The following is a 27,864-nucleotide window of genomic DNA, read 5'->3' on the forward strand; positions in this document are numbered from 1 at the left end:
CGGCAGTCCTGGCAGGGCCGCCATTTTTGCAAAGGGAAAAGAGACTGGTTTGAGGGGATCTAATTTCGAAAAGTCGCCGATGACTAGGGCACTGTTTTAACGGTTTCGAATAGATTTATAGTCAAAAATTGGGTCACCTCGTAGACCAAGAAGCGATAGATTTTTCACTTGAAAGGACTCTTTAGCGGACAAGTTAATAGACAAACATTTAAAAGCGTTGCTAGGGATCCGCAGTGTGTGGACAGAAGTATTGTTTTGGTTGTGGAAGCTGTGCTGAAAGCGACGGGGGTCTCTCCCAGGTCCCCTAATTCGCTCTTCAGATCATCCAGAGTGGACATAAAACGGTGAGTAAACTGCATTACGTGGTAGTTTAAAGGTGAGCACAAATCCGACCTGGAAGGCTATTGTTGGCTTTAGTTAGCTTGGCTAGGCTAACGTAGTTGTAGTATCAGCTGGGTTTAGCTTGCTAGCTAGCTGAGCAATATCACCCAGGGTCTGTTACGGTAATTGTCAATTTATTTCATATTTGCCTAGATGAAGATTTAAAAAAAAACTGCTAACCAGGTGACGCAAGTTTCCCCAAATGTCATGTTGGCAAGCGTAACGCCAGGAGACCGATTGCTAACTAGCGCATGCTACTAGCTCAAATTAGCTCGACACAGACCGACTCTTTGATAGTGTGGCGATACAAGAAACGTCACACAAAGTTATCAGGTCAATATTATTCACAGGTAGCAACGGTCAACGAGGTTGTTTTGCTACACGGTGAAAGCAGCTTTAAGACCAAGTGTATATACGTCAACGTTATAAAGGTAACGTAAGACAGAAAACGCTGCAATTAGATTAATGGCTGTCCCACAACGTCTTTGATACAGCACACTGACTCGGTCAACAACAGCTAACTTGTCCTTAAAAGTACGATATATATTCATGTTACTCTGACGGGGGTCTCACTTCGTGTTGGGTCGACACAGAAACAGAAGAGGCCATGTTGCGCACGGTTTCATTCGCTTTAATGTCACTAATGTGACCTCCTAAATATAACGCTAACCGCTTTATTTGCCCATAGTTTACTTTACTATACATCAGCTACGGTCTGTCAGAAAAACGCATCCGTCATTTCTGACATCCTGTGTTACTTGATAACGGTCTTTGCAACACCATCAGCCAGCATGAAAACAAGTACATTTAGGGTTAGTTACAAACTTGAATTTGTATCGTGGCAGCTCCCACCCTACATTATTTCCGTTCAGCGAAAATCATACAGAGCCAGAGAACAATGAGCTTTTACATGCATATAACGTCAAATAGATATATGAAGCTGTTTAGTATGTTATCTACTAGACTACTCAAAGCAAGACAAGCTGCTGTAATAGCTTAGATGCCTATAGCTACATTGCGCAGTAATCTCAGGCTACTGAGCTTTTAATGGAATTGTAGTTATGACGAGAGGTAATCGAGAATAGACCCGATGTCACACGACGAGCTGACGACTATTATACGTTATAATCGGACATAAAATTACATTTTGCATTAATTTAGATGTACGGTTTGTATTGAGTTATAATGCTGCAAGCGTGGGGGAGGGGGTGTTGCATTTTGGGAATCTCGCCCCAGCCACACAATTTGTAACCCCATCTCCATGCTGAAATACACTGTCGCAATTGGCTACTTTACACGACCGTAAAACAAATAAAAGTATAACTGTGCAACCGCTCTGGTTTGCTTCGTTGTCGCCTTTTCCTTGTCTGTGACGAGTCAAGTATTAATCCACTTCTTTCTTGTCGGTAATAGCTCACCTCGCTAACTTTAACCCTCTACGCATTATGTCGTTAGCTTCCGATGGCTAACGTTACTTTCTACGGCCATTTTTTTGGCGTTTATATACGGTCGAAGTAAACAGATTCCCCAGGCATCATTGTGCTAAACGTTGTTTCTTTCGCTTTTTTGCATACCGGTAAAAAAAATTCAAATTTAAGGCGGTTCGTGCGTCGATTGTTTCGCCATTGCTACATTTCCAGAGGCCATTGCTTGGCCATAATTGCTAGCCGATTAGCTTCCTAGGCGTTGCTGTCGACGAATTCACAAAAAGCTCTAATGGTAACAACACAGAGACTGTACCGACAGAGTGATACTTAAGTTAGAGTGTATGAAAGAGGCGATTGAATGCATTCTTGGGGGGATTTTCCTCCCATGGCGAGGCTCCCGTGGCCACACGATTGTCTCGCAGTCCTGAGAAAAGCGCTATGAAAATGGCGACAGCACCAGGGTGTTGTGGTGTAACATAATACAACGTTGTACCCTCCACACCCCTATCGGCAGGACTGACTGCAGCGCCGACACACTCACTGGGAAGCAACTACACAACATAAGGATTTTTTTTTTACATTTTAGTTGAGTTTAAGCATTTCAGTAACGTCAAAACAATCTAGATCATGCATCGACAATACTGCGCTTTTTTTGTTGGCTTGTAGTAACATTCACTGACGCTGTTGAGGCTGTTCTCCCAAAACGAATTACACAGTATCCCTGTAACATGCGTCACGGCTTATGCTACCGCCAGTGTTTCGTGTGGTAATATTGGATGATGGGACATGGGGTTTATTATCAAAGAAAATTAGATGTAACTACTGCAAAATAGAGAGAGAGTCCATTTATGTACTTTTCGACAGAATTATGTTTCAAAAAGGTACACAAGCATAACTCTAAAATATATGTATTTCAGACACATTTCCACAAAATCACCTCCCTGAAATAGTCTTTACTAAACATTACGTAGCTGTCCCCTACACCCGTGTTTTGCATGTATCTTCTTTAGTGCGATAGAAATGCACTCCGTATTTAATTAAAACACATGGTTCTGTGAGCTGCTTAGTTATAATGGGTACACAATAGTCAGATGCTTATCTTTCATATTGCCTCTGCACAATCCCATATGATAGAATATGTTAAACATTGAATGTTAGAAATGTGCCCTAAAATTGTATTTAAACACAGTATCAACAGATTAGAATTAAGAGAAATCAAAGCTATTTTCCAGGATAGTGTTTTCAAGCCTTTGGGCTCTCACTGTTGTGGCACAGCTGTCTTTTCCTCAACCTCACCCTGTGGGACAAACTTTGGCACTTTGTTCAGCTGAAATGCCTGTTAACGACTAATGCCAAGTAGTGTTTTTTTTTTCTCTTTTCCTACTGATCGTTTTAATGTCAGTTCAGTGAATAAAAAGGAAATTTCGCGGTTCCCGAAGCGCATTTAATCACAGATGTGCTTAGTTACATTGTAGTTCAAACTATCAACAATAAACGTGATTTACATGACTGTAAACAGCTGTTTAGCTGTAGGGTGAGGATGTTATATGGTTGTCAACCTCGTGCAAGCCATCAGTGTTAGACTAATAGATGCTTGTTTGACTAAAGCACCTGTCCGTAGCAGGGATAACGCATGACAAGGGCCTTCAAACCCCTTCAAAGCATACCATGTGAAATAAGCAGAAACTAGAGGGTCGGTTTATCATTACTCGTATCATAAACATCACTAAGCACTTGAATGGCCTGTATAGCGTCTATCCATTGAAGTTCTGGGTCATTGTAATGAAGTTCAGCCGCCTATATGGTTCACATAATAGTAAGTGCCAAAGGGTCTTCTCCTGGGTGGAGGGTTTATTACTTATTAGATGAGTGAGAGGGCCCTTCTGTGCAGTGCTTAATCAGTCTCTGCTACATAATACACAAACTCCCAAGCCATCTTGTTCTTGCTTGTAAAGGAGCAGAGGCCTCTGTCCTAATACTCACTCATTTCCCCCCTCTTCTGTCTACATATTGTAGCTGAAAGAGTTAAATACCGGACCGGCTGTATGTGTGCCTGGTTGCCTTGTGCGGCAGCAAAGTGTGTTTGCTTGCTTTGTTGACAGAGACGGTGTGACGGTAGGTGAGCTGCCACTCCCCCTCTGCCATAGGGACAGGGACAGGCAACTATAGCAGGTGGCAAGGAGACTAGTAGTCTCAGATGACACCTTTCCTCTCACCTTAACCCCTAGCGAGACACACATAGGATCAAATAGTCAGCACCGACTATTTTTCAGTGTGCGCAGCAGCGAGAGAGAGTGAGACGGAGACAATAAAGAAGTCAAGCAGGTGCACAGGATGTTTATTGGTGTATTGACTTATTGATAGGCCGGATGAAGGCCACATACTCCTCTGCGTTCTCTTCGACCCTCTTCCTGTACTTGGAGGCGCTCCCCTTGTTGTTGTGCTCATCCCAGTCTCCAGACAATAAACTCTCATCCCTGAAACAGTAGCACATCTGTGTAGGTGAAAATGTGTGTCTCTATAGATACATACCTCACCATGTGTGTGCCTGTGGCCTGGTCTCCAGTGAGCTCACTTGTGTGATACCCAGACACTGAGAGACCCAGAGACAAAGCTGCCTGGCTCTGGGGCCCAACACAGTCACATGGTATCTCAGCTGGGAGAAGGGCTCAGGTGACCTGTTTTTGTGCAGCTAGCTGGGCCGTAACAGATCCCTCTTTAAGCTAGCAAGCTGCCTCCCCGACAGGTGGCTTTAGGGCTGAGGCTGGTGAGGCTGCAGCCCTACCACACCTCCCTAACCTCCTTCCTGTTGCTGTGCCCGTGTTACAATAGCATGCAAGGCAGGATGGGCTGAATAAAGAGGGGATATGCCATCAATGTTGGTGATGTAACAACGCTGCGGACCAGGCGTGAAATTGATCCTCGAACACTGCCGTAATGGGACCTCTGAGTGGCTCTTACTGTTCTTTTGCCCCATAGATGCTGTAGTTGCCTCTCCCCATTCTCTCTGGACCCGCATGAACATGCATACCTCAAATTTTAGTAAGCTGCACATTGCATTCTCCAAATGCTGTAATTAGCTTCCAGCTGCATGCATTTGTGTGCCTGCCCGGATAACCAGGATAGCGCTTCATGAACAAGAGACAAAATAGTATCAGCCTTCAGTCACACAGCTAAAGATGCAGTGCAATGTAACGTACACATGTCTAATTTGTTAAATGTTAAAAAGGGACTCACCCATGACCACACAGAGCCTGGCTGTGATGCTCCTTAAGCAGGAGCGAGAGGGAGATGGAGAGATTGTGCCCCGGGGCTCTCTTGAACAGACATTACTCAGACTACAGGAGGGCTGCCCCAGCTTTGCTGCCAGATCTCGATCCTACTGACTTTAACTCACACACTCCCTGACTCTTTGAACTGAGCACAGAGGATATTATTTGGCTTTTCTGTCCTTGGGATGCTGCATTAGGATTATATGTCTCACTTTTTACCACATCAGAACCATATAAAATTCCATTGCAGATACAACATGTGGCACCCCCTGGAAAAACCTCCCTAAATTTTCTTACTTTGTTTCTTCATCAGCCTGCTGCACTGCTGGCCCTTCTCCTTTGTTTACTAGTTGCTAGTTACAAGACACTCTCCTCATCATCTGACTCCTAAATTGGCTGATCTCTACAGTCAGCTGAGGCATTGGCTTGAACTCTCAACAGCACAGTTCCTATTGTGGCCACAAAAAAATTGCTTGTGTGGACCGTATCCCCTGCTGTATTGATGTATGACTTCACCTTCAGTGCTCAAGTGCAGAGGGAGTTCTGGCAGCCATGGGCACACTGATTTATGAAGGACGGGGCAGATGCAGTGTGTCCCACTGTGGGTACCGTGAAGAAGAGGGCTGGGTCTACATTCCATCTGGGTCACGCTTCTTCCTGTGTACATGACTGCATTTGTAAGAGTTTGTTTTAATCCATTTGTTTATGAGCTGAGTCATTGCAGCCAGTTATGAGGACGGTGTGAAGTCGCATCAGCTTGGCAGAGAAGGGGGTGGGTTCGGTTGGAATCCCTCATTTTCTGTTGCTCCTCCTACTTATCGAAAAGCATAATCTGCCGAGACTTGGCTGCGAAAACAAGAATTAAAACACTTGCACACCGAGCACTGGTAATAAACTGAGAAGAGAGGAAAGCTGTTGTCTGTAGCGGCATTGGGCTTTTAGAGTGTGGTGATGTGGGTTTTCCCTAACTGACTTCAGTGCGGTTCGGTCTTAAAAGGATAGTTATTCCCCCCACACAATGACGTGACTGTGTCCCCTCGCTGAAGGAGGGAAGGAAGGAGGAGAAAGGAGAGGACTGGGTTACGCTATGTGCTCCACTCTGCCACCCAGAGTCCACCCAGGTCTGTGTAGCGTCACTGTCAGACAGACCCCGTGTACACCTCCCCCACCTCGCTGCCCTCTGAAATGGAGGGGCTTCTAAAGCTCCCTACAGCGCAAGGAAATCTGTGTAGAGAGCGCATGAAAGAGGTGAACGGTTTTAGAGAAAATAGACGCTCTGCAAACCAAAATCACTTCCATCCTGTGCCTCGTTTTTCACTATTGTCCACTTTGGCTACATGTCTTTCTTCATGTCCCTGTTCTACTCACCCTCCCCTGTGCATGTTCCCCATTTTCCCCACCCCTTTGTTTCCATAACCAGCAGTGGATTTGGCCAAAGGTGACTTTAAATGGTCTCTCCCGGACTCCATGTAATTTGGAGCACTCCCCCTTCCCCTTCGCTCTGCGTTACTGTCTCGGGTTTATTTAGGAAATGTACAAGAGGAGGGAGAGAAATCCGGCTGGGCGGGGTGACTGGGCACAGGAAAGGGGGGGGGGGGGGGTATTTTTCTTTTTTCCTTTCTTTGGCTGCGTTTCTCCAGCGTGATGGACATCTCTTCGAGAGGAAGTAGGAGGAGGAGCAGGCAGAGGCAGTCACAGCGCAGTTCAGATTTAGTCAGGAATGCAGCTGTACTGTACTTGTTTTTCTTTTCTTTTTTCACCCACCTTTTGTTAGTCTCAACTGTGTCTGCCTGTAGTGCAGTGCATGTATGTTTGCACACTGATCTTCCTTATGGAGGTGTGTGTGTGTGTGTGTGTGTGTGTGTGTGTGTGTGTGTGTGTGTGTGTGTGTGTGTGTGTGTGTGTGTGTGTGTGTGTGTGTGTGTGTGTGTGTGTGTGTGCGCATTCCTTAGTTGTGACAGCAGGATTCCCTGGATGAAATGGAGACAAACCTAGTGGACGAGGGAACGAACAGGCTGCTTCAGAGGAAAGCTCTTTACCAGTGCTAAAACATACTGGGCCTTTCAGATGTTACAAAGGAGATGTCTGTCATTTCAGTGTGTTTTTGGCAAAGCGGCCTATCCTTGTTGAAAGAAAAGTGTTCTGGTTACATCAGCTTCAATTGTGAATGGCCTCTCTGCCAATGATAGTGCCCCTGCTGTTTAACCCATTCACTCACTAAACACAGAATCAGAAGAGAATTTGGACGGTGATCCCATCAGCAGCCTTGGCTGACACACAGACACACAGGGGTCTTCTTCCTGCTATTAATTAGGCCTGGAGCTGACAGCTGTCATGTCTGTGAGCCTCTCACCAGTCCTGCTGGCTCTAATAGTGCATTTGAGGGAATTAGTACCTGAAATTACTCTCAAGGCCGTTTGTTTTCCTATTTAAAGAATCTTCAGTTCGGAGGCCGTGCCGCTGACAATTAACCTGGCAGTGAAATCAGTTTTTCTTGGAGAGACACGTGTGTTGACATGCATTTGTGTGCCTGCTTCAGAGGATAGACCAGAATAGGCAGTCCCGTCATAGGCGTGCAGAAACAAGTTTGGTGCGTTATTGCTTGCTAATAAGTGTGTAAAGTATTGTCCCTGCTAAATACATGACATATTCCTGCTTTCTTTGTAACCCCTCTGCCGTGTACACCCCAAGCCACGATTTTGAGCCTTTTGTTTGGCCCCAGTGTGCATGAGCAGGCGGAGGTGTGACCTCCAGCCTATTTTGTCTCGGCATCTGTCCCTCACATTAATCCCGCTTATCAACAGAGCGCTCTGAATCAGAGGCAGCCACACGGACACGTATGCTTCCGCCTGGCCTCGCAGCAGACACAAATACATGGCTTAATATTCCCATCAATACTTTTGCTAGTATATGATTTATTAGTCCGGCCGACCTCCCACTTGGGGACCAGAGGGGCGCTACATTCAATGCCTGACAGTCAATTATTGATGAAACGATCTTACTTGATCTCTCGCAGCTTTTTCCATGTGAATAACTAGAGACTCTGTAGTAACAATCAAAATGTAAGCTTTCATATCAATAATATGTGTAGAGAGTGTGTGTGTCTTCTTTTGGATAAGTGGGTTTAAGTGCTGAGGATAGAGCAGTCCTTTTCAGTCGAAGGGGGGAAAAATGGCTTCTACGTGTTGTTGCGTTTTTTTCCTCCCTCCTTTCATGGCGGCTGGCTGCTCTGCGTTCTCTTGCTCCCCTTTGTGGGAGCTTCCTTACAGTGCAGCCTTGTGCATTCCTACCAGATAGTGTGTCGAGGTTGCTTTAGCGCAGTTCGCAGCAGCAGCAGCAGTAGCAGCTCAGGCTTCACTTACACAGTATTGTGTCCTCTCACTTGTCATCAGTCAATACCTCAGCTTGGTAGCTTTGTCAGAGGGGAAATTCCTATCAAACGCTTCCCTGTCGAACACCGTTCTTGGTCTGAAAGTATGAATCATGTATTAACGTGTTCTGGAAATACCCCGTTTTCACTATGATTTGTGATTTGGGGTTTGCTTGGTACTACAGTTTCGCAAGTGCTTTTGTACTTGGTATGAAATCAATCACGCATTGTGTACACATTACTAACTGTTCCCTTTCTCTTTTGTCTCTCTACCCTCCTCTCCCACTACATGCTCAGGCCTTGTGGATGCACTTAGATGTCTGCAATGACTGCTGTGGCTGGCATGCCTCAGTGTTTTGGACTCCCATTCTCTGGACTCAGTAGGACAAGAACTGATCAGCAGAGAACGTCATGAGCATAGTCATCCCAGTAGGGGTGGACACGGCAGACACCTCATACCTGGACATGGCTGCAGGCTCAGAGTGAGTAACACTTGACAAACACCTTCACTGTTCACACCACCTTCTTTTTTTAATGCTCCCTCATTCATTCTTGTACACCGTCTTTGATATTGCCAAAAACTTCATTTTCAGTTTCACTACCTCTGTTCTCATCTCTCACCCCGTCTTAGGTTTGGCTTCCCTCATGCATTTGAAACTCTTAGTCAATATGATTCCCTCTCCTATGCCCAACATGCTCTCTATTATGAGTAAAGCAGCTCTATTATATTTTTCTTAATTTAAATTCTGTCTTTTCACATAGATCTCTTCTCCCACGTTTACAAAGTTAATGAAAGGTATTTTGCAGGGCCCCTAAAGTGTCTGCTCTAATGGACGGTTCAGTCTTGCCATTGATTGGCCTTTCACTCAACCATTGCTCATCACATTGACTCTGTTCTCAGCTATTAACTACATCTGCTTTAGTGGAACTGGAAGTCCAGAATGTAGACGCATGTGTGCAACACTGACCGTGCAAAGTCTGCACAACATAATTTCCCTTTGATCCTTTACTTGATGTTTGCACATATGTACGTTGCATTGAGTCGGTGAAACAGAAATGCAACATGGCTCCTGTTGCCTCTTCCTTCCCTTGTTTCCTATAGTCCCGTCAAGGACATAGGAGACAAATAAATGAAGCAAGAAGATCTCGTATGACTAAAGAATAAAACACACGTCATCAACTTGTGGAGGGGGCTCCTGTCTCTTTAAAAAAAAAAAGAGGCATTGCCCTTGTGTTACCATGGTACCCTCGCTCCCCACCCCCCCTCTGCACTGCGCAGGGCCTGTTGCCATGGTCACTGGCCCTGAGTGACAGGTGGTCCTCACATAGACATAGAGTCTTAAAACAGTCCCACCGGGGGTAGAAGTAAAGCCATGAATCTCTGCGTCCGATCGCCTGCTGCAGCTTTATTCAAAAGCAGATAACGAGCTTGAGAAGGGGGCTTCCAGCTGCTACTGCGGCCAGACCAAAGGGACCTAGCGTAGCTGGACACCCACATAGCATATCTATATCTCTCTCTCTATCTATATCTCTATCTATATATATATCTATCTATCTATATCTATATCTATATCTATATATATATATATATATATATATATCTCTCTATCTTTGGCGTATTGTGAGTGCGCCAGCCAAGTTAGCGGGGCTGGTTACTCACCAGCAAAACAGCGTCACGTCCCTTACTCGTCCCCCTGAAGTCTGCAGCAGCGTGACCAGCTGTTGTCTAATGCAGTAACGTGTCCACAGTGACACACTGGAGCTCGCCGTGCGCGCTCACATCAAAATGGGATACGTCGTGTTACCATGGAAGCAAGTGGGGAGTACTTAAGGAGTGAAGGCGTTGCCTCTGGCTTGTTCAGCGCTGCTCTCTTTTTCTTTCCTCTCCTGCTGTTGATCTCTCCTCGTCCACTCTGCCTCTCCCCACCTTCTCACTCGGCAGGTGTTCTGCATTTTAAGTCACGTCGGTTCTTTGTGTTAAATACTCTTGACACGTATGGGCTATAAATAGCTGGATGCATACCTGGCGACACCTTAATTTGAACTTCAAGAAATTCTCTTCATTTCTTTCTCTCGCTCGTTGTCTTTTCATGTGTGACGCAAAATCCCTATCTGTTCATGTTTTGAGTTGGATCGTGACATTTCTGCAACCCTCTTACTCTCTAGGCCCTCATTTCCTCTTCCCAGGAGTGGAGACATGAAATGATACAAACCCTGCAGCTATAAACGCATGCATTCAAACACGCTTTACTTCCTTACTGAACAGGCTGGCTCACATGTTTGCCTCACTGCCTCTCTCACTGATTCACTTGTAGGACAAACTGAAAGAGTGCGAAAGCCCAATTACTTTATGAATAATCCCCCTCCTTTAACCACTTAATGATACATGCTTCGGCCAGATCTTTAATCCAAGTATTATAAAATGTAGACTTTGAACTAGTTAACTATTAATGGGGGAAAGTTATTGAGCCGCCTGCACTCTCTTAAATATGATATATGAATTTTTTTTTATTTAAATTCTCCCCCTATCTTTTAAGCCAGGCTCTTTCCACACACTTGAACAGTTTAGATTCTTCTATGTCAGTTAATCTTTAGTGCACACACTCACAAAAACACACACACACACCTTACACTGGGTCCGCCTCCAGACCTCATGCATGCACTTACGTTTTCACTTTGACTGAATACTTGAGCGGCAACACATACAGGAAGTGTTGCACATTGCTCTTTACGGCGTGCAACAAGCGAGATAGGGCTGAGAGGGACTCGCGCAGGTATCGTATCACCACTTTACCTTGAGATTCTAGATTTTCATTAACACTTAAGCTCCAGCTACGTAATTGTTACCCATATCTCCAAACGGGGCTGGTTCTTTTCACCGTTGGCTACTTGTTTTCTGAATAAAAGCTTCAAAATACGGCAGTTATGGAGTCGCATTGTAATCAAAGCTGAACAGTTTTACATGTACAGAAATGCTGCATGGCCCGTTCAGAGCCCCCATAGTCTGTTAGTCCTTTGTACTCATCTTACTCCGTATATCAGAGAGGCTGTCCAGTATGCTATGTGAGCTGCTCTCCATGTTTTTTGCCTTGTCTACAGAAACTTGTTGGCAGTGGTTCTCATGGATTTAGTTGCTGTATGGTGTACTTTTATGTTGAGAGAGAGAGAGAGAGAGAGAGAGAGAGAGAGAAGGAAACAAGCTCGGCAGCTGTCACTTATACCAACACTCCTTGATGGTTTTTGTTTGTCTTCCACCTTGGAACAGTTTCCTAGATAGGCCTCTGTGAAAAGAGAAGATTCACGTGATGTTTTTTGCACGATTGATCCACGAACGCATGTACCTGAATAGCAGCCGCACCCCGCAAATGTATTGCGCTTGCCCTGAAGTGTTTCCCTCTTTCTTTTTCTTCCCTCTTTACACCCAACTATCTTGTCTCATGCCATGCGTTATGGCAGTTCCCCTTCTCTCTTCCTCTAGAGCCACCCCTTCAGCAACCGAAGAATAGATTAGTCATGTCATAATAAGGGTGGGTTGGTCTCAAACGGCCAAACAGGCTCCCTTCTTAACTGCATTGTGATCCTGGGAAAAGTGGATGTACTGGTTTTGTAGGAGTACATGGTTGTGGGTTGTTTTGTGTGGATGACAGACAGCACATTTGTAGTGATTGTCTGCCTTGTGGATGTGGGTTCAGACTTAATTTATTTTGACATGAAGTATTATTATTACTACCACTCTCAGGCAGGAGTTTTACAGCCACGGTGACATGACAGCAGGTACAGTCAGTGGTGGAAGAAGTATTCAGATCCTTGAGCAAACCCATCACAAAATGTACTTGAAGTATTAAAAGCAAAAGTACTCATTCGGCAGGAAAGTGGACCATGTAACCGATATTTTGTAGAGATTTTGAGACTTAAGACTTGAGACTTGAGAATAATTTCTTTTTTTTAATTTTTTATTCTTTGCTTTTATCTTTACTTGAAACATCTGAGAAGTTTAGTAGGGAAATGCAGTATATCTTAATGTGTGTAAAATCTTGTATTTAGCAACTATAGCTGTGAAACATGCAACACTTACCCCTTAAATGGTAGTGTAGCAGAGTAAAGTGGAAGTATGAAATAGCATAAAATGGACATACAAGTCATAATTGTACATTATTAAAGTGCTTGAGTGAATGTACTTTCCCCCACTGGGTGTGCAGTGGCCTACTGCCCCAGGTCCCCTGACAGTGTGACTGTTTTTAGAATGCGTCCATATTCTACTTCTGTGTCACCAGCAGCAGCAGCAGCAGCAGCAGCAGCTCCCCTGCTAAGCATACTGTCGCGCACACACTTCCTAACAGAGTTTGAGGAAGAACAATTACTCCGTGTACACCTTGTTATCTGAGTTTTTTTTCTTCTTTTTTTTCTTCAGTGTACTGTAATGTGTGCTCTCTGTTTGTCTCTCTGCTCAGCAGACCAGAATCGGTGGAGGCCAGCCCTGTGGTGGTGGAGAAGTCCAGCTACCCACACCAGATCTACAGCAGCAGTTCTCACCATTCCCACAGTTACATTGGCCTGCCTTACGCTGTGAGTGCACACACACACACACACACACACACACACACACACACACACACACACACACACACTGTTCTTCCCTTCACACCCTAAGACAAATAATCTACAAACTTTAGGCCCTCCCTCTGTTAATCATTGAGCGTGATATGACTAGCTCGCATTTAACCTAGAACGTGGACCATAGTATTATAAGTGATGCAGGACATTTGAGCCTGCATCACTTATTAGTTAGTTGATTGACACACGATTAATCAGCAATTTTTTTGGGGGATAATATACTAATCGTTCAGGTATTAAGTTAAGGAAACGTGATAAACATTTCATGTTCACAGCTTCTCAAATGTGATAATTGGTTGCTTTTTCTTGTCTTATGGTAAATTAAGTATTTTGGGGTTTTGAACAGTGTTCATATGAAGCAAGACATTTGATATAATCAACTCAGGCTTTAGGAAATTATGTTTGATTAATGATTAATCAAACGAAACAATTGGTTAGTCGATAATGAATTGCCTTTCCCATATGCCTGTGAATCATTTGTCTGTGCCACACTACTACTACTCCCTGCTGCACGTTTAGGTGGCTTTTCTTTGTGAATTATCCCTCTGATAAACTGTCATTTACCTACACCCGGTGACCGCCCATCTTCCTTCCTTCTATCAGGACCATAACTATGGGGCGCGGCCCCCACCCACTCCACCGGCCTCCCCTCCCCCCTCCATGTTGATCCGACAAGGAGAGGGGGGGTTGTTTGTTCCAGGAGGCCAGGACGAAGCATCCAGGGGCACAACGCTCAGCACCTCAGAGGATGGCAGCTACGGGGCCGACATCACCCGCTGCATCTGTGGCTTCACCCACGATGACGGCTACATGATCTGCTGTGACAAGTGCAGGTAAACTGACCAGATTTTCTTCATGCTCTAAATTAATTGGTGACTCAGGCGTGCGTTTCCTCATGTGTCCCAAAGTTCAAAAGCAACGTCAAACTGTGATTTTAAAAGTGTATTAAAAATCTTTTGCTATGATTTTTGTTTTTGTTTTTTTAGTGCCTGGCAGCATATTGACTGCATGGGCATCGACAGGCAGAACATTCCTGAGACCTACCTGTGTGAACGCTGCCAACCACGACACCTGGATAGAGAGAGGGCCATCCTGCTGCAGACCAGGAAACGAGAGTGTTTGTCAGGTGAGCAAGACTACTCGTATGTATATGTGGGCCCTAGTCTGCCTCAGAATGTTTTTGTTTACCTTTATGTTCAACAAAGTCAATATGTTGACACAAAGTTGGATAAAATACAGACCGAAGGAGAGCTGCATCCGCCACAGCAGGTTATGAGGTGTTAGAAGTTTTCTATCAGAGCTCATAGAAAGCTCTTTCAGTTCTGCTTTAACTGGCCTCTTTGCTGCAGTAAATGGCCAGATTGTTATTGAACCCAGCAGGTTGCAGGCTGTGTCAGGATGCCGCCTCCTCAGCCTGAGCCTGGGACACGCTGACACCTGCTGGACAAGAAGCAAACTCTTTTTCTAATCTGCGCTCTAGCATACCTCGTCTACCATTGTTGTAACACAGCTGGCTCTCTTATTTTGGCCTACAGCGGTGTGTGGTCTTTTATATACTTTGTTCAGCACTCCCTCCTCCATAACTAATATGTACTTGTTTGCATATTCAGATGGTGACACCAGTGCTACAGAGAGTGGAGACGAGGTGCCGCTAGAGCTCTACTCCACCTTCCAACACACGCCTACCACCATCACGCTCACCACTGGGCGCCTTGGCCATAAGCAGACTGATAAAAAACGTAAAAAGAGCGGTGATAAAGAGTCTCCAGCATCCTCTGCCCGAGCTAAGAAGGTCAGATTTGACTAGTTAATTTATAATGAACCAAATCAAAACACATTATGTATTACATCCTTATTATATATTATTGTATACGTCAATTAATAGAGGTTTTGATGTCTTAACTTTGTCTGGCAGGCCTTCCGAGAAGGGTCCAGAAAGTCCTCCAGAGTAAAGGTAAACTCACTGAACACAACGCTCAGAGTCCTGTTGTCTTCCGTCAAAACTTGAACCATTTGTACCAATGACTGTCGTGTTTTTTTGTTTTCTTTCGCTCAGGGTGCTGCTCCGGAGCAGGAGCCGACGGAGCACCCGTCTCTGTGGGAGAACAAACTCAAGACGTGGATGGAGCGCTACGAGGAGGCCAGCAGCAATCAGTACAGTGAGGACGTCCAGGTCCTGTTGCGTGTCAAAGAGCAAGGCGATGGCAAGAGCCTGGCGTACAACACGCACCCCGCCTCTTTCAAGCCGCCTGTGGAGGTAAAAACCTTTTTACAGTCTGTACAGTAAAGTCAGATGTCCAAACTCACCCACTCTTACAATCCCTTATGAACAGGACATGCATACCCTGATCATTTGTTATATTCAAGCATGTAGTCATTTGACCATCCTAGATTTCTCTTTGTATTTTATTGTAACTTAATGTGTTCCTTGTCCAGGATCTGCACTCATGCCAGAGTGTCTCTCTCTTCCAGAGTCAGGTTCAGAAGAACAAGAAGATCCTCAAGGCGGTGCGAGACTTGGCCCCAGACTCCCTCATCATTGAGTACAGGGGGAAGTTCATGCTTCGACAGCAGTTTGAGGCCAACGGATACTTCTTCAAGAGGTCAGGACACGAGTCACTTTTCAGAAGTATTTCTCTTTGGAGTTGTTTCATATCAATGTAAATTGGATATTGCAGCTTTTTTTTTTTGTTTGTTTGTTTTTTTTGTAGTAAATTCAGGTCAAACCAATTAGCTAAGGGCTCTGGGGAAGCTATGGGTTGTAGTTCATTACAGTGTGTTGTTTTTATGTGAATAATTGACATTCATGCTTTTCCCCTTTTTAGGCCGTACCCCTTTGTGTTATTTTATTCTAAATTTGACGGACTGGAGATGTGTGTGGACGCTCGCAGCTTTGGCAACGAGGCACGCTTCATCCGTCGCTCCTGCACCCCGAATTCTGAAGTAAGTAAACGGCCCAAAAAACTGATTTTGTACGTTAATCTTGCCGATTTTCAATTAAGTCGGCCCTTGTGCACGGTTGTAATATTGCATTACTCTCTGTCCTCAGGTGCGGCACGTCGTTGAAGACGGCATGCTGCATTTATACATCTACTCATTGAGGCCCATCACCAAAGGCACAGAGATCACCATTGGTTTTGATTATGACTATGGCAGCTGGTGAGTTCTAAGAGTAAACTTGTCAAGTAGCATGCAGAACCACAGTGGTGAGGCAAGATCCTTTTGCTTTCTAACTTCATATTTCCCGTCTGTCTTTTGTGTTTCTTTCTCTTCCTATTTATAGTAAATACAAGGTGGACTGTGCCTGTGTGAAGGGGAACCAGGAGTGCCCGGTGCTCAAGCACAACCTTGAACCCACCGAGAACCTGGGCTCCGGAGGCCGGCGTCGAGGGAGTCGCAAGGACAAGGAGACTGTCCGGGACGACCTGGGCCAGAACCAGAACATGGGTTTGGACTGCGACGGGAAGAGCAAGAGCGTAGGCGACGGCAAACAGAGGAAACTCTCTCCTCTCCGCCTCTCCATCTCAAACAACCAGGCAAGATTACACTTTTAATGAACAGCACACGAAACGCACCCACTCATCCTTGTGTTACACTTAACATACATGTGATACATGTTTAGACTCTGTCCACTATGGCATATTTATTGTAGATATACATTTACCCTTGTGGTCCATGCATGCAGTTTTGTTTGATCTTTGTTAAATGTTTGTGCATGTGTTTTCCATTGTCAGTCACTCTACATGCTCTTTAGTTCCCTCTTTTCTCCCCATCATCCCTTTTATACATTCCCCCCCCCCCCCCCCCCCCCCCCAACTAAGAATTTTGACAAAATAGTTCAGATTTACTGTCATTGCACAAGACGCTTTTGTGCCAGTTGTCTGGCAGAGTTGTGACACACTCGGAGAATGGCGTTTCTCTTGGATGTGTTAACAGCAACAGAATTTCTTGTCTGTTCCAGAAAAGCAAATTTCACTTGCCATGACCAAGTCAAATTGTTTTTTTTAAGTTCATTTAGCAGTTTGAAATCACAGACATGTTGTTAGTGTCAAAGTTTATTACAAAATATGGTGCTTTGATCATTAAGAAATCAGTCCCGTGTGTCACTAGCCTAAGACTGTAATTGCAGAATGAGTTTAAAGATGCGTAACAGTCATATAAAAACCACATGTTCACATTAAAGGCAGGGCAGCGTATGTCAGCTGCTTAGTGGTTTATTCTGTTAGAGGTTGCTGGTACAGCATAGAGTGTTTATTAACATCATTTACAGTGAAAGACCAAAGCGAGTTCTTAGCATGTTTGTTTTGTGCACAGATTGACCCCTTGAAAAGTAGCAGAGTTTCCCTCCTATATTTCAGGTTACTTCCCTCTGCCCCTACCTCCTTCCCTCCCTCTCCTCTCCTCTCCTCCCCTCTTACCTGTCTCCCCCCTCTAGTCTGTAGCTAGACTGACTGATCAGCCATGATAAAGCGCCATACCCCCCTCTCCCCTCCTCTTACAGGATCCTGAGTTATATGAGGATCTAGAAGACAAAACCTCCGTTAGCAATGAAGTAGAGATGGAGTCAGAGGAGCAGATTGCAGAGAGGAGGAGGAAGATGGTAAGTGTGCCAAGCTAGGGGGCTACAGCTTTTATTTTTTTATTTTTTTTGCCATGCAGCCACCCAACAGAGAAAGCCACAATAAAAATGAGACTGTTGCTCTGGGTGTGGACCAAACCATTTGTCTGCTACGGGGGCTGTGGCTTGGATAGGAGCAGCTGTCCTCTATCTCCCTTCCATTAAGCTACCCTCCTCTTCATCACTTATCTACTGCTAGTGCTCCTGCCTCTGTCCATGCCCTTGTTGATATTTTGCTCAGTCCTACTTGGTTTTTTTTTGTTTTTTTGTTGTTTTTTTCCTCCTGCAGCTTTGGCTTCCCTTTTCCTCACAGTAGAGGCTTCGTGCTTGTCTGTCATTATGCAGTGACATTTATTTTCCTCATTTGCTGCCGGGTTTTTTTTTCTCCAGCATATTTAAAAAAAAAAAAATGAATTGGCCTCTCAGGGCCACGTGCCTGTTAAGAACACCATCTCCTGTCAGTGGGAACAAACCAGTATGTTGTGTGTTAATGGAAGCTGAAACCGTCCCCCAGCGTGCGTTTGTAGTTCTGAGCATAGCTCTCCTCTCACCTTCATTGCTGCTTGAAGTTTAAAATGGCCAATTACTGGTTTAAACCCTCTTTCTCCTGCCAAAAAGTCTAATGTGCCTGAGAGATGGTATCAAACACACATACACACAGGAGGGCATGGTGCACTACACACACTCTGGAAATTACCCTGCAGTCAGCTTCATTTCACACGGTGGACCCCGAGGTGTAAAGCGCTGACTCATCTTTGGCCAGCATACAGTTCTGCTAATCGGCCAGAGAGGGATAGATATTTGAGGGGAGGGAGGGGGAGGCAGAGAGAGAGAGAGAGAGAGAGAGAGAGAGAGAGAGAGAGAGAGAGAGAGAGAGGCAGAGGAGGCGCTGCAGAGGGTAGAGCCTTGTTGCCGGGGCCGTATTGACTTTGGGAGATCCAATAGGCTGGTTTCTATGGAATGTGGCCCAGGAGAGAGCTCTGCTGCCGGATTCATAGACTGACGATCACAAGCATAGTAGATGCATGTGGGTGTTTAGAAATCGATGCCGCGATAAGGTGCGGGGCGATAACATTGTTGTGTGTTGGCATGATATTTTGCCTACTTAAACAAGAGCCCGTATTGTTGTTTGAAAAGACGTCCTGGTTTTCCTGTGCAGACAAAATTTGGTTTGCCGGTGTCATTTTGTGCCGACTAATGCCTCCAGTATGCATTCTACTTGGCTGTGAGAGAAGTCTACCCTTAAGGACAATAACGTTAAGGTTGTTTTGAGGCCCATCCATTAGCTATACCTGCTTATCCTTGTAGCCAATCGCAGCTGACATTGGGTGAGAGGCGGGGTACACTTTGGGCAGGTCGCCAGTCACTCACAGTGCTGGACACATAGAGATGAACTGATTAACCTAACTTTCCTCCTGTCTGACTGTGGGAGGAAACCAGAGCACCTGGAGGAAATCCATGCAGAGCTAGCGAACGCACAGAAAAGGCCCCAGGTTCGCAGGTCCGAACCGAGTGTGAGGCTGCTGTGAGGCGACAGTGCTAACTGCACCACCGCCCATTGTTTTTAGGTGATTGGTGCACATGTGTTTTTTTTTGTTTTTGTTTTTTTTTCTTCTTTTTGCAGCAAAACAATCTACAATCTTTGGCCATTGTTTACTACCAGACTCACATGTGCACGTGTGTGTTGTTTTTGTTTCCTGAACTGTATTTTAAAAATAGGGCTTAGAGTATGTTGCGCTGGCCAGTTTATTCTTCCGTTAGGTTGGTTGGTGGGAGCAGCCGTCACACTTTCAGATTTTTTTTTTTTATTCTCCAAAGCTCCAAACATGATGTTCCTCAGTGTGCAATGTTTTTTTTTAAAAATTTTTTTACCACATTTCCCCTCACGATTTCAAGTTTAGTCCCAGACAGCCCCAAAACCACACTGTTTAAAGAGGTCTTAACAAACTTGTATTGTGATATAGAGAGGTGTTTTATATAATGATGGAAAACCTTGAAGTGTTGTTGTGGTAGGTGTAAACTACAAAAATGTGAAAACATCAGCTATTTTAGAAATTACCCATAACCTAGATATCGTAAGTTATTTGGCAGTTTTGTGGCGTTACTTCTGTTACCAGTATCGTCTATAGTAGGATATTACGTAAATTCCAACCTGTCCAACATCTACAGTACCTGACGCAGACCTATTTTGTACCACCAGATCAGGGAGCCACTAGTCTAGCCCTGTCCAGTGTTTGTGAAGCCTTGTTTAGGGGGGACATGTCTCTTCTAAACTGGGCTGTCTCTTTATTGAACATTCAGGCCAACCCAGCGGAGCAGTCCCATCTCCCTGTCGGGGCGGCTTCCAGCTGGAAGGGACTGAAACACAAGGAGGTAAACTTGACCCATTCATAGCCAATTCCTACTCCACCCATCTACCCCCAAATCTCCCAGAGGTGACTGATTTACAAGCGTACTAACTGTCTCGTCTTTACAGACACCTGTCTTCAGCCCGATCTCTCAGCAATGTGTCTGTTGTTTCAGTATGTTCCGTGGTATGAATATCTTGTCAATGGGGTGTTCTGACTGAAGGTGGAGCTCTTTGTTTGTTTTTTTTTGTTGGTTTTTTTTGGTGGAGGTAGAGCCGGGGTTATTTGTGGCACAAACATGCATATAGGAACACATTAGACATGCAACCTCCTGGTTTGTCAGGGTTTTAATTGTAAAGCTCTTTTTCTGGTAAGTTGGATAAACGGTGTATAAATGCAGTCCATTTACATCCTCACCACATTGTTCCTGTTGCTCCTGCCCGACCGTCTCTCCTTTTTTTTGTTTCTTTTATTATGAAAGCAAGGGGCCACTTTTACACCTTTTCTTTCACTCAGCGCTCTGCACTTTGCACAGCTTGATCGGCTTTTGCTGTGTAGCACACATTAACCATTGTATCGCTACCTCTGGGGCTACGTGGGGAGAGAAGTACTCCATGGACTAATGTCTCTGCTCCCTCTTCCCGTCCATCACCCATTTCCTTTCGAACCCCACGCCTATCTCTCTGCAGACACGGGAAGAGCGAAAGATGGAGGCCATCCTCCAAGCCTTTGCCCGAATGGAGAAGAGGGAGAAACGCAGAGAGCAGGCCCTGGAAAGAATCGGCGGTGTCAAGACGGAAGTCGGGGGCCGCAGTGACATCAAGGAGGAGCCTCCAGTCACACCGGAGATGGCAGATTCTCCAACTGTCATGCAGGTAAGACCATGGAGACACAAAACCTTTAAATGATTTAGCAGTCCACTGCAGAAGTCTGGTTATCAAAGCTATCTTGTGTTCTACCAGCCTCAACAAAACAGTAACAAAACAAACATGCTGGTCCATAACAGTGCTATACATCAAACTATCAAGGATTAAATATGACTAGTGGCCACGGGGGACATGTTTGTGGTTGCATTTGTAGCTTTGCATCAATTTAAAAGATATAAATAATAATCTACTGTGTTTCTCACAGCCACTACTGGAGGTGAAAGAGGAGCCGGGATTAAAGCCGGCCAAGGTCAAAAGCTCGAGGAACAGGAAGAGTTTCTCAAGGAACCGCACGCACATCGGTCAACAGCGCCGGCGAGCTCGAACCATCAGCACCTGTTCCGACTTGGCCCCTGGCTCTCCGACCGAGTCTCTGGAGCCTCTGACCAATGAATCCCCTGAAGGAGAGATGCTCACTGCGCCTGAGCCGGAGGCCATCCCTGACGAAGCCCCGGACAGCAGCCCTCCGCACAGCAGCAGCTCACCTGCACCTGACAGAAACCGCAACGGGAGCAAGAACTTCAAAACTAAAAAGGTACCATATTACTATTTAATCAGCTATTTCTGATATACTTGACTGTTTTTGTTTCATATTTTGGTCTTTTGTCTAATATCTGGGTCAATATCAAACATATTCAATGTATGGGAAACCCTACGGATTGTTAGATACATCTTCTCAAACTCTTTTCCACAGCACTTTGTGAGTGAGTGGGTGGGAGAGAAGCAGCAGGACCATGGTGCAGTACGAACCCCGGAGCCAGTCCCAGAGAGGCCGCTGAGAATAAGCAGCGACCCCGAAGTACTCGCCACACAGCTCAACGCCCTACCGGGCATGGCCTGCTCTCCACAGGTCTACAGCACCCCCAAACACTACGTCCGCTTCTCGTCCCCATTCCTGGCCAACCGAAGCCCCACCACTCCCGGAGTCCCCACTGGGAGACGGCGTTCCAGAGAACTGTCTGAAACACCGCCAACCACCGGCTCCTGCAAGAAGGTACTGCTTTAGAAATATTCCCATTTGGCTTTGATACTGATGGAAAAAACGTACACCTGTAAGGTTTCCTGTAATGATCAAGAGGGACAAGGCTAACAGTATTTAGCTCCAACCATTGTTGGCTTACTAAACCTCTACTCTTTCTTACAGCGATGGTTGAAGCAAGCTCTTGAAGAGGAGGGCTCCACCAGCCCGGCCAGAAGGCCGAGCCTCCTCATGCCCAGTGAGGGTCCGCTCAGCCCCTCTATTAATGGAGACTCTGACAGCCCTCTCCCCTACAATGGTACCTGCTCACTACCAGGTAGGTAGCCAGCACTCAGTCTGGTGTAACATTATGAATATTGGATGAATGCTTCGCTAAACCATACATCACATTTCTTCCTACAGAGTTGCCCACACCTTTGAAAAAGCGGCGGTTGAGTCCGTTAGATGCCTGCATGTCCGAGAGCTCGACACCCTACGGCTCCCCTTGTGCCACGCCCACCAGGGTCGACCAATCGGAGACGCCCGCAACCCCCGTCTTACTGGCTACCCCACCGCGTCCCCGAACCGAGGAGCCAAGTACAGAGCCCCTGCCCAGCACCCCAACACAGACACTTAATATCCTTCAGGAGGTAAGGGTGTGGAAACCCCACTGGAGGTTTCACTTTTGTTTACTTGAGTAAAAGAACTGGAGTGACTCAATCTGTTCTTGTTACAGAGTGAATCTTCAGTGGAAAGCTCCCCAGAGGTCAGCCGAAAACCCAGTGTGCAAGAGGTGAGCGAAGGATGAACCAAAAATGTATATTTCTATGCAAGGTTTAGGCTTCAATAATTATAAACAAAATTGACAATCTAGCAAATGTGTTTATTTTGAGAAATGTTAAGTTTCAAAAGTAGGATGAATTTTCTTCATGTAAAACCTTGTAAACAGTGAAGCCAGATAAGAAATGGAGTTCCCTTTGTTACGACAGCCTCCTGACGTTGATTCCGCCTTCCTTTCCTAGGCCGATCGTCCTCCTTCGTTGGTCTCCTCTCCCTGTGTCAGGGCTCCCAGTTCAGACGGACCCCCGACAGAAGCCACGATTTCGGTTCCTGAAAGTCCACAGCCTCCGGCCGCCGAGCCTATGGACTGCGTAGAGGACAAGGCAGATGGTGTGGTTGTAGAGGGGGGGACTAATGAGGCTTCCTCGTCTGCAGAAACTTGTGCTTCCTCTTTTCCTGGCTGGATAAAAAGCCCAGACAGAGGCCCGACTGGACCAGCTGGCCTGAACTTCTCTCCAGTCAACTCAAACTTAAGGGACCTCACCCCCTCACACACCCTGGAGCCTCTGGTATCTCCCTTCAGGCCCGAGGCTGCAGCTGGGGCTGCAGCAGCGCCCGCAGTAGTGACGGGGCCATTGGTTGGCTCCCAGCCCCCCTTCAGTGAAGCCCAGGGGCCGCTCTTTTACCCCGGTCCCGAGGAGGGAAGTTCACTCGGCTTCCCGCGCTCACTGAATGGGGATGGCTCTGGCGAGGGAGGGGGGTCAGCGCAGAACCCCCCACAGAAGAAAAAGGTGAGTGAGAAGTGCACGTTACATTTTACTTCTTAATCCTTGGAGCGTAGCATAGATACTGTATATAGGTTCAAATTAGATTTTAACTAAGGCTAGTTGATATTCTTTATTTAAAAAAAAATATCTGCTGGGACAATATATAAGTGAGACGAATGATAACCAAAGAAAAACAGTATTAGAAATGCCGTACATAAGGTGACATTGTTTTCTGTCACTTCCTCTCTTGACCATGTGGATTTTATGATCTAAAGAGATGAATTGGCTCCTGCTGCTCTTTGTGTCAGTAGCTGCCCTCTCCTGGTGTAACATGAAACATGTTCTTTGTTCATGAACGACATTGATGTGGTGGTTCTGCATCCTCCCAGGTTTCCCTGCTAGAATACAGGAAGCGTCAGCGCGAAGCTCGTCGCAGCGGCTCCAAGACCGAGTGCAGCTCTCCCGTTTCCACCGTGCCACTTTTGACTGTGGACGCCTTCCCTGTTGCGTTGGAGGCCACCAGTGAATCTCCTCTACCCCCCGCTCCCACTCCTGTCTGCAACACCACCACCACCTCCACCACCACCGCAGTGAAAGAGCCCCAGACAAGTGAGGAGGCCGAGGGGTCTGGAGAGAAAGGAGAGAAGGAAGGAGGAGAGGGACAGTGGTACGTTTCAAATACTACAAGCTTATGTAGTGTATAGTAGGTATCTTGTATAGAGGTTCAAATATTAATAGGTGCAGTTCGGTCCTTTTCTGAACTCTGTTTATCAGAGGAACTGTGCCCGGTTACACCAGGACATATATCACCGTTTTACATACAGGCTCCATATTCATGAGGGTTACTGCTGCTAAAGATATGTGATTAACTCCCTATAGTTATTTAAACTACCGTTAAATACCCCATGAAAGAGCATTTGTACTTTGAGACCTGGAAAGGGGGCGTGTCTGCAAATGCACAACGTACTTCAAATTAAGTTTTTTAATGTAGACTACATTACACTACGCATTATTCTTTCTAGTGATAGTTAGAAAATGGAGGATAAATTCATGTCTCTGACCCATTTTCAGTTTATCGCTCCCCACAAAAGTTACATCTCGAATAAATAACACAACACCATGAGCTTTCTATCTGGTTAGTATACACAGTATTTATTTAGGTAATTCTTACTGGGAGTTTGATGTTCCGTGATCCAGATTTGTTTATTTGGGTATTCAGTTTATACATTCTGTATTAGTCAGAGATTGTTCATTCAGATGTTTGTTTTTGTGGCCGAGAACTTTTGGCTTTTTTCTGCTCCAAACTATCGTTCTTATATTGTCCCTTTTTCGGTAGACTGCACTGTACCACTCACTGTGTACGAGGAATTAGATGGTGATGATCCTTAATGTTTTTTAGGACGTCGTCTACTTCTGTAGAGCAGGCCCGAGAACGCAGCTACCACAGAGCTCTGCTGCTCAGCAAAGACAAAGACACAGGTGAGAATCATTCTTACCACTCTCAAATCTGAATATATAGATGTATGTTTAAATCAACATTTTTACTGTTTTTATAATATTACTTTCCTTTTTTAGATGGTGAGACGGAAGGTGGAGACACACCTGCACTGAGAGATTGCCCATCTCCAAGTCTTCAAAAGACCCCAACCCACACGGTAAGTCAACATGACCCACACGAGGTAGATCTGACCCGCCTCAGCTAGTCGGCAACAACTGTGTGACTTTCTCCCTCTCTCCCCCTCACAGCCCTGCTCTCCCAGTCCGGTCGTCCAGCCTCCCAGTCGGCCAGCGAAGGAGGACGACGGTGACGGTCGGCCTCGGACACCAAATCCGACCAGCCAGCCGCCGAGCAAGCCTGCGGGACCCAAACCAGCTCCTCTGACCCCCACTAAGCTGCATCCCGCCCCGTTACCCTCCTCTCCTGTCCTCTACCCTGGACCCTCCCTCCTCCACTCTCCCAAGCCCCAGCCTCAGGGCTCTCCCTACCGCAGCCAGAGGGCGCTGTTCTCCACTCAGTCTCAAACCCAGACTCAGGCTCAGACTGGCTCAGCTCCTTTCCCCCAGTATAACGCACAGAGTGCTCCACCACCACCTCCCCCTCCTCCACCAGCACCACCAGCCTCGACGGCGTATTTTCCCAGTCAGAGCCCCTCACCCGCCGGACCTTTCTCTGGGTTTAAACCTGCTGTCACCCCCACTTACCCTCCTGGTTCTCAGCCCCTGATGCAGACTATTCCCCACAGCGTGCACTATCAGAGCTCAGCGGCTCCACCGCCTCCTCCACCCCCCCCACACCCGTTGTCCGGCACCACCCTGCTGCACGTCAACCTGCAGCCGCCTCCCATCCAGCAGCACCAGCTCATGCTGACCACCGCCCCTCCTCCTCCTCCTCCTCCCCCGCAGGGCCAGACCTCCCAGCAGCAGTCTCCTGCTGTCAGCACCCTGCTGTCGCTCACCCCTCCTCCGCCTCCTCCCCCGCCTCCCCCCGCCCCGTCGACCAGCGCCCAGATGCAGCCCCACCACTTTCAGAACTTGGGGGCTTTTCAGCCAGCGTTGCTGCACCCGGGCGCCGCCGCCAACCCTTCGGTGCCCCCGTCGACGTACCCCCCAACCCTTCAGCAGACCGGACTGCCCCCACCTCCCCCTCCACCTCCCCAACAGACTCAACAAGGCCAGGCCCAGGCCGCTGCCTCCCAGATGCCTTCTGGGACTCGTGGAGCTCCTGCGTCCTCGACCCCCTTCCACAGCTCGGGGTACCTGAGCACAGGGTGGCACTGATGGCCCTCTCTGCTGTCGGGCCCCGGCAGCCCCTGAGAACTCACCCGGAGAGGGGCGTGTATCATAAGCTGTAGATATGTTTTCTATTTACATGAACACATGGCCAGTGGAAAAACAGCTGATTGTGGGATAAAAGGATACTTTTTAAAAAATAATTAAAAATAAAACAAGGACAGAAAATTTTTGAAAAATGGACAGTGACATAATCTTCAAGACAAACTGATAAGAACGAAGATGGACGATCCACCTGGTGCTCTTAGCCCGCTCTCTCTGGCCTCCGTTTGTTTTTATATATCCTTCCTGTGATGGAGAGGAAAGCTCTTTGTTCCGTGTCTTGTTTGGACCCCCGTTGTAAGGCCCCGCACTTTGTTTATCAGTGGACATTCCAGCCTATACCCCCCTCCTTCATCCTCCTCTTCCTCCTTTGTCAGCTATTCGTTTTTACTTCCTCTTCTCTCTCGTCTCTCGTCGGCTCTCTACACCATTTATTTGTTATAATCTAGTGGCTCACTATAGCAAAGAGAAAGCTTTTTGTATAGAGAAAAAAAAAAACACAATTATTTTTTTTATTCCTCTGTCTAACAACAAATATCTGTTCACCGCTGCAGATTCCGAAAAGACCCATTTCTGGGAGCCTGCCTCACCATCCTGGGAGACTGTGTGTGTGTGTGTGTGTGTGTGTGTGTGTGTGTGTGTGTGTGTGTGTGTGTGTGTGTGTGTGTGTGTGTGTGTGTGTGTGTGTGTGTGTGTGTGTGTGTGTGTGTGTGTGTGTGTTCTTGTAACGAGTGCTTGTAGTCTTCAGAGGTAGGCAGAGTGGCCTCGCCCACAGGTAGGACGTTAGCGGTTTATTTTTGAATATCAATGGTTATTTGTAGAAAGTGTAATTTAATGTATAGGTGGTTACTCCAGCTTTCACCAGGAACCGGTTGTAAATATTCGCTTCTTTTCTTTTCTATGCTTGTACAATTCGCTCCCATCCCATTTTTGAAATATGGTTGTAAATATGTACGCTCTTCTTGGCAAAGCTGAATGTTTCTGTGACTGTAGCATTATTTTTATTTTTTATTTTTTTTTCCCTCTCTGGACTCTCTTCAACTTTTGTCTTTTTTTTTTTTTTTTTTTTTTTTGTGTGTGTGTGAGTGTATGTTTGTGTGGAGGGGAGAGACTCACAGACACTGCACTGTTTGGCTATTTTCATGGTTCATTATAATAAATCACTGTAATGACAGTTTTATACAACTTGTTGTGTCATGTGTCTCTGGGAACATTTTGTGCCGCCGTCTCTACTGTCTGCCTCTCTGACGAATATCCACTTAATTGGCCTTCAGGAGAGAAGACGGGAAAACTTCAAGGACAGCAAAGTGTTCCGCTGCAGAGACTTAATCACAGCTAGTTTGTAGTTGATATCCAAAGTATTGTCGGTTCATGTGTTGGACATTTGCAATTACCAGACAATCCCCATCAAGAACATGTACATCCATAAAACAATGTGTACAAAAATAACCTTTTTTAATGTTTTTGTATTTTTAGCTATCTTACAGGTACAATTGTAGAAATTAACTTTGGGAAATTGGTTCATTGCTTAATGTATTACAGGCAGCGATACTTCAGTGTAAAGGGAAAGA

At 46.0% G+C, this 27,864-nt stretch overlaps 1 protein-coding gene across 6 annotated transcripts; it reads left to right on the top strand.

The window, feature by feature from the left end:
• On the top strand, window positions 1–27,478 carry kmt2e (lysine (K)-specific methyltransferase 2E). 6 transcript variants are annotated; one of them, XM_068717310.1, is made up of 25 exons: window positions 2–344; window positions 8,748–8,932; window positions 12,902–13,016; window positions 13,668–13,897; window positions 14,051–14,190; window positions 14,675–14,856; window positions 14,980–15,018; window positions 15,121–15,321; window positions 15,501–15,667; window positions 15,890–16,007; window positions 16,114–16,223; window positions 16,348–16,600; window positions 17,566–17,664; window positions 19,984–20,055; window positions 20,720–20,905; window positions 21,162–21,491; window positions 21,651–21,950; window positions 22,101–22,251; window positions 22,338–22,564; window positions 22,651–22,707; window positions 22,937–23,485; window positions 23,851–24,128; window positions 24,861–24,940; window positions 25,037–25,116; window positions 25,208–27,478. In XM_068717310.1, exons 2-25 carry the CDS (start codon window positions 8,862–8,864, stop codon window positions 26,237–26,239), a joined length of 5,067 nt encoding a protein of 1,688 aa, XP_068573411.1. In that variant the 5' UTR covers window positions 2–344; window positions 8,748–8,861; the 3' UTR covers window positions 26,240–27,478. The 6 variants fall into 6 exon arrangements, with proteins under 6 accessions (XP_068573415.1, XP_068573411.1, XP_068573413.1 ...); XM_068717312.1 differs by having other exon boundaries at window positions 15,537–15,667; XM_068717311.1 differs by having other exon boundaries at window positions 12,905–13,016.
• The last annotated feature ends 386 nt before the right edge of the window (window positions 27,479–27,864 follow it).

The sequence above is a fragment of the Cebidichthys violaceus genome, unplaced genomic scaffold (assembly GCF_023349555.1).
Source record: "Cebidichthys violaceus isolate CVI_PGR_0920_01 unplaced genomic scaffold, fCebVio1.0.p SCAF_21, whole genome shotgun sequence".
NCBI classification, from domain to species: domain Eukaryota; kingdom Metazoa; phylum Chordata; class Actinopteri; order Perciformes; family Stichaeidae; genus Cebidichthys; species Cebidichthys violaceus.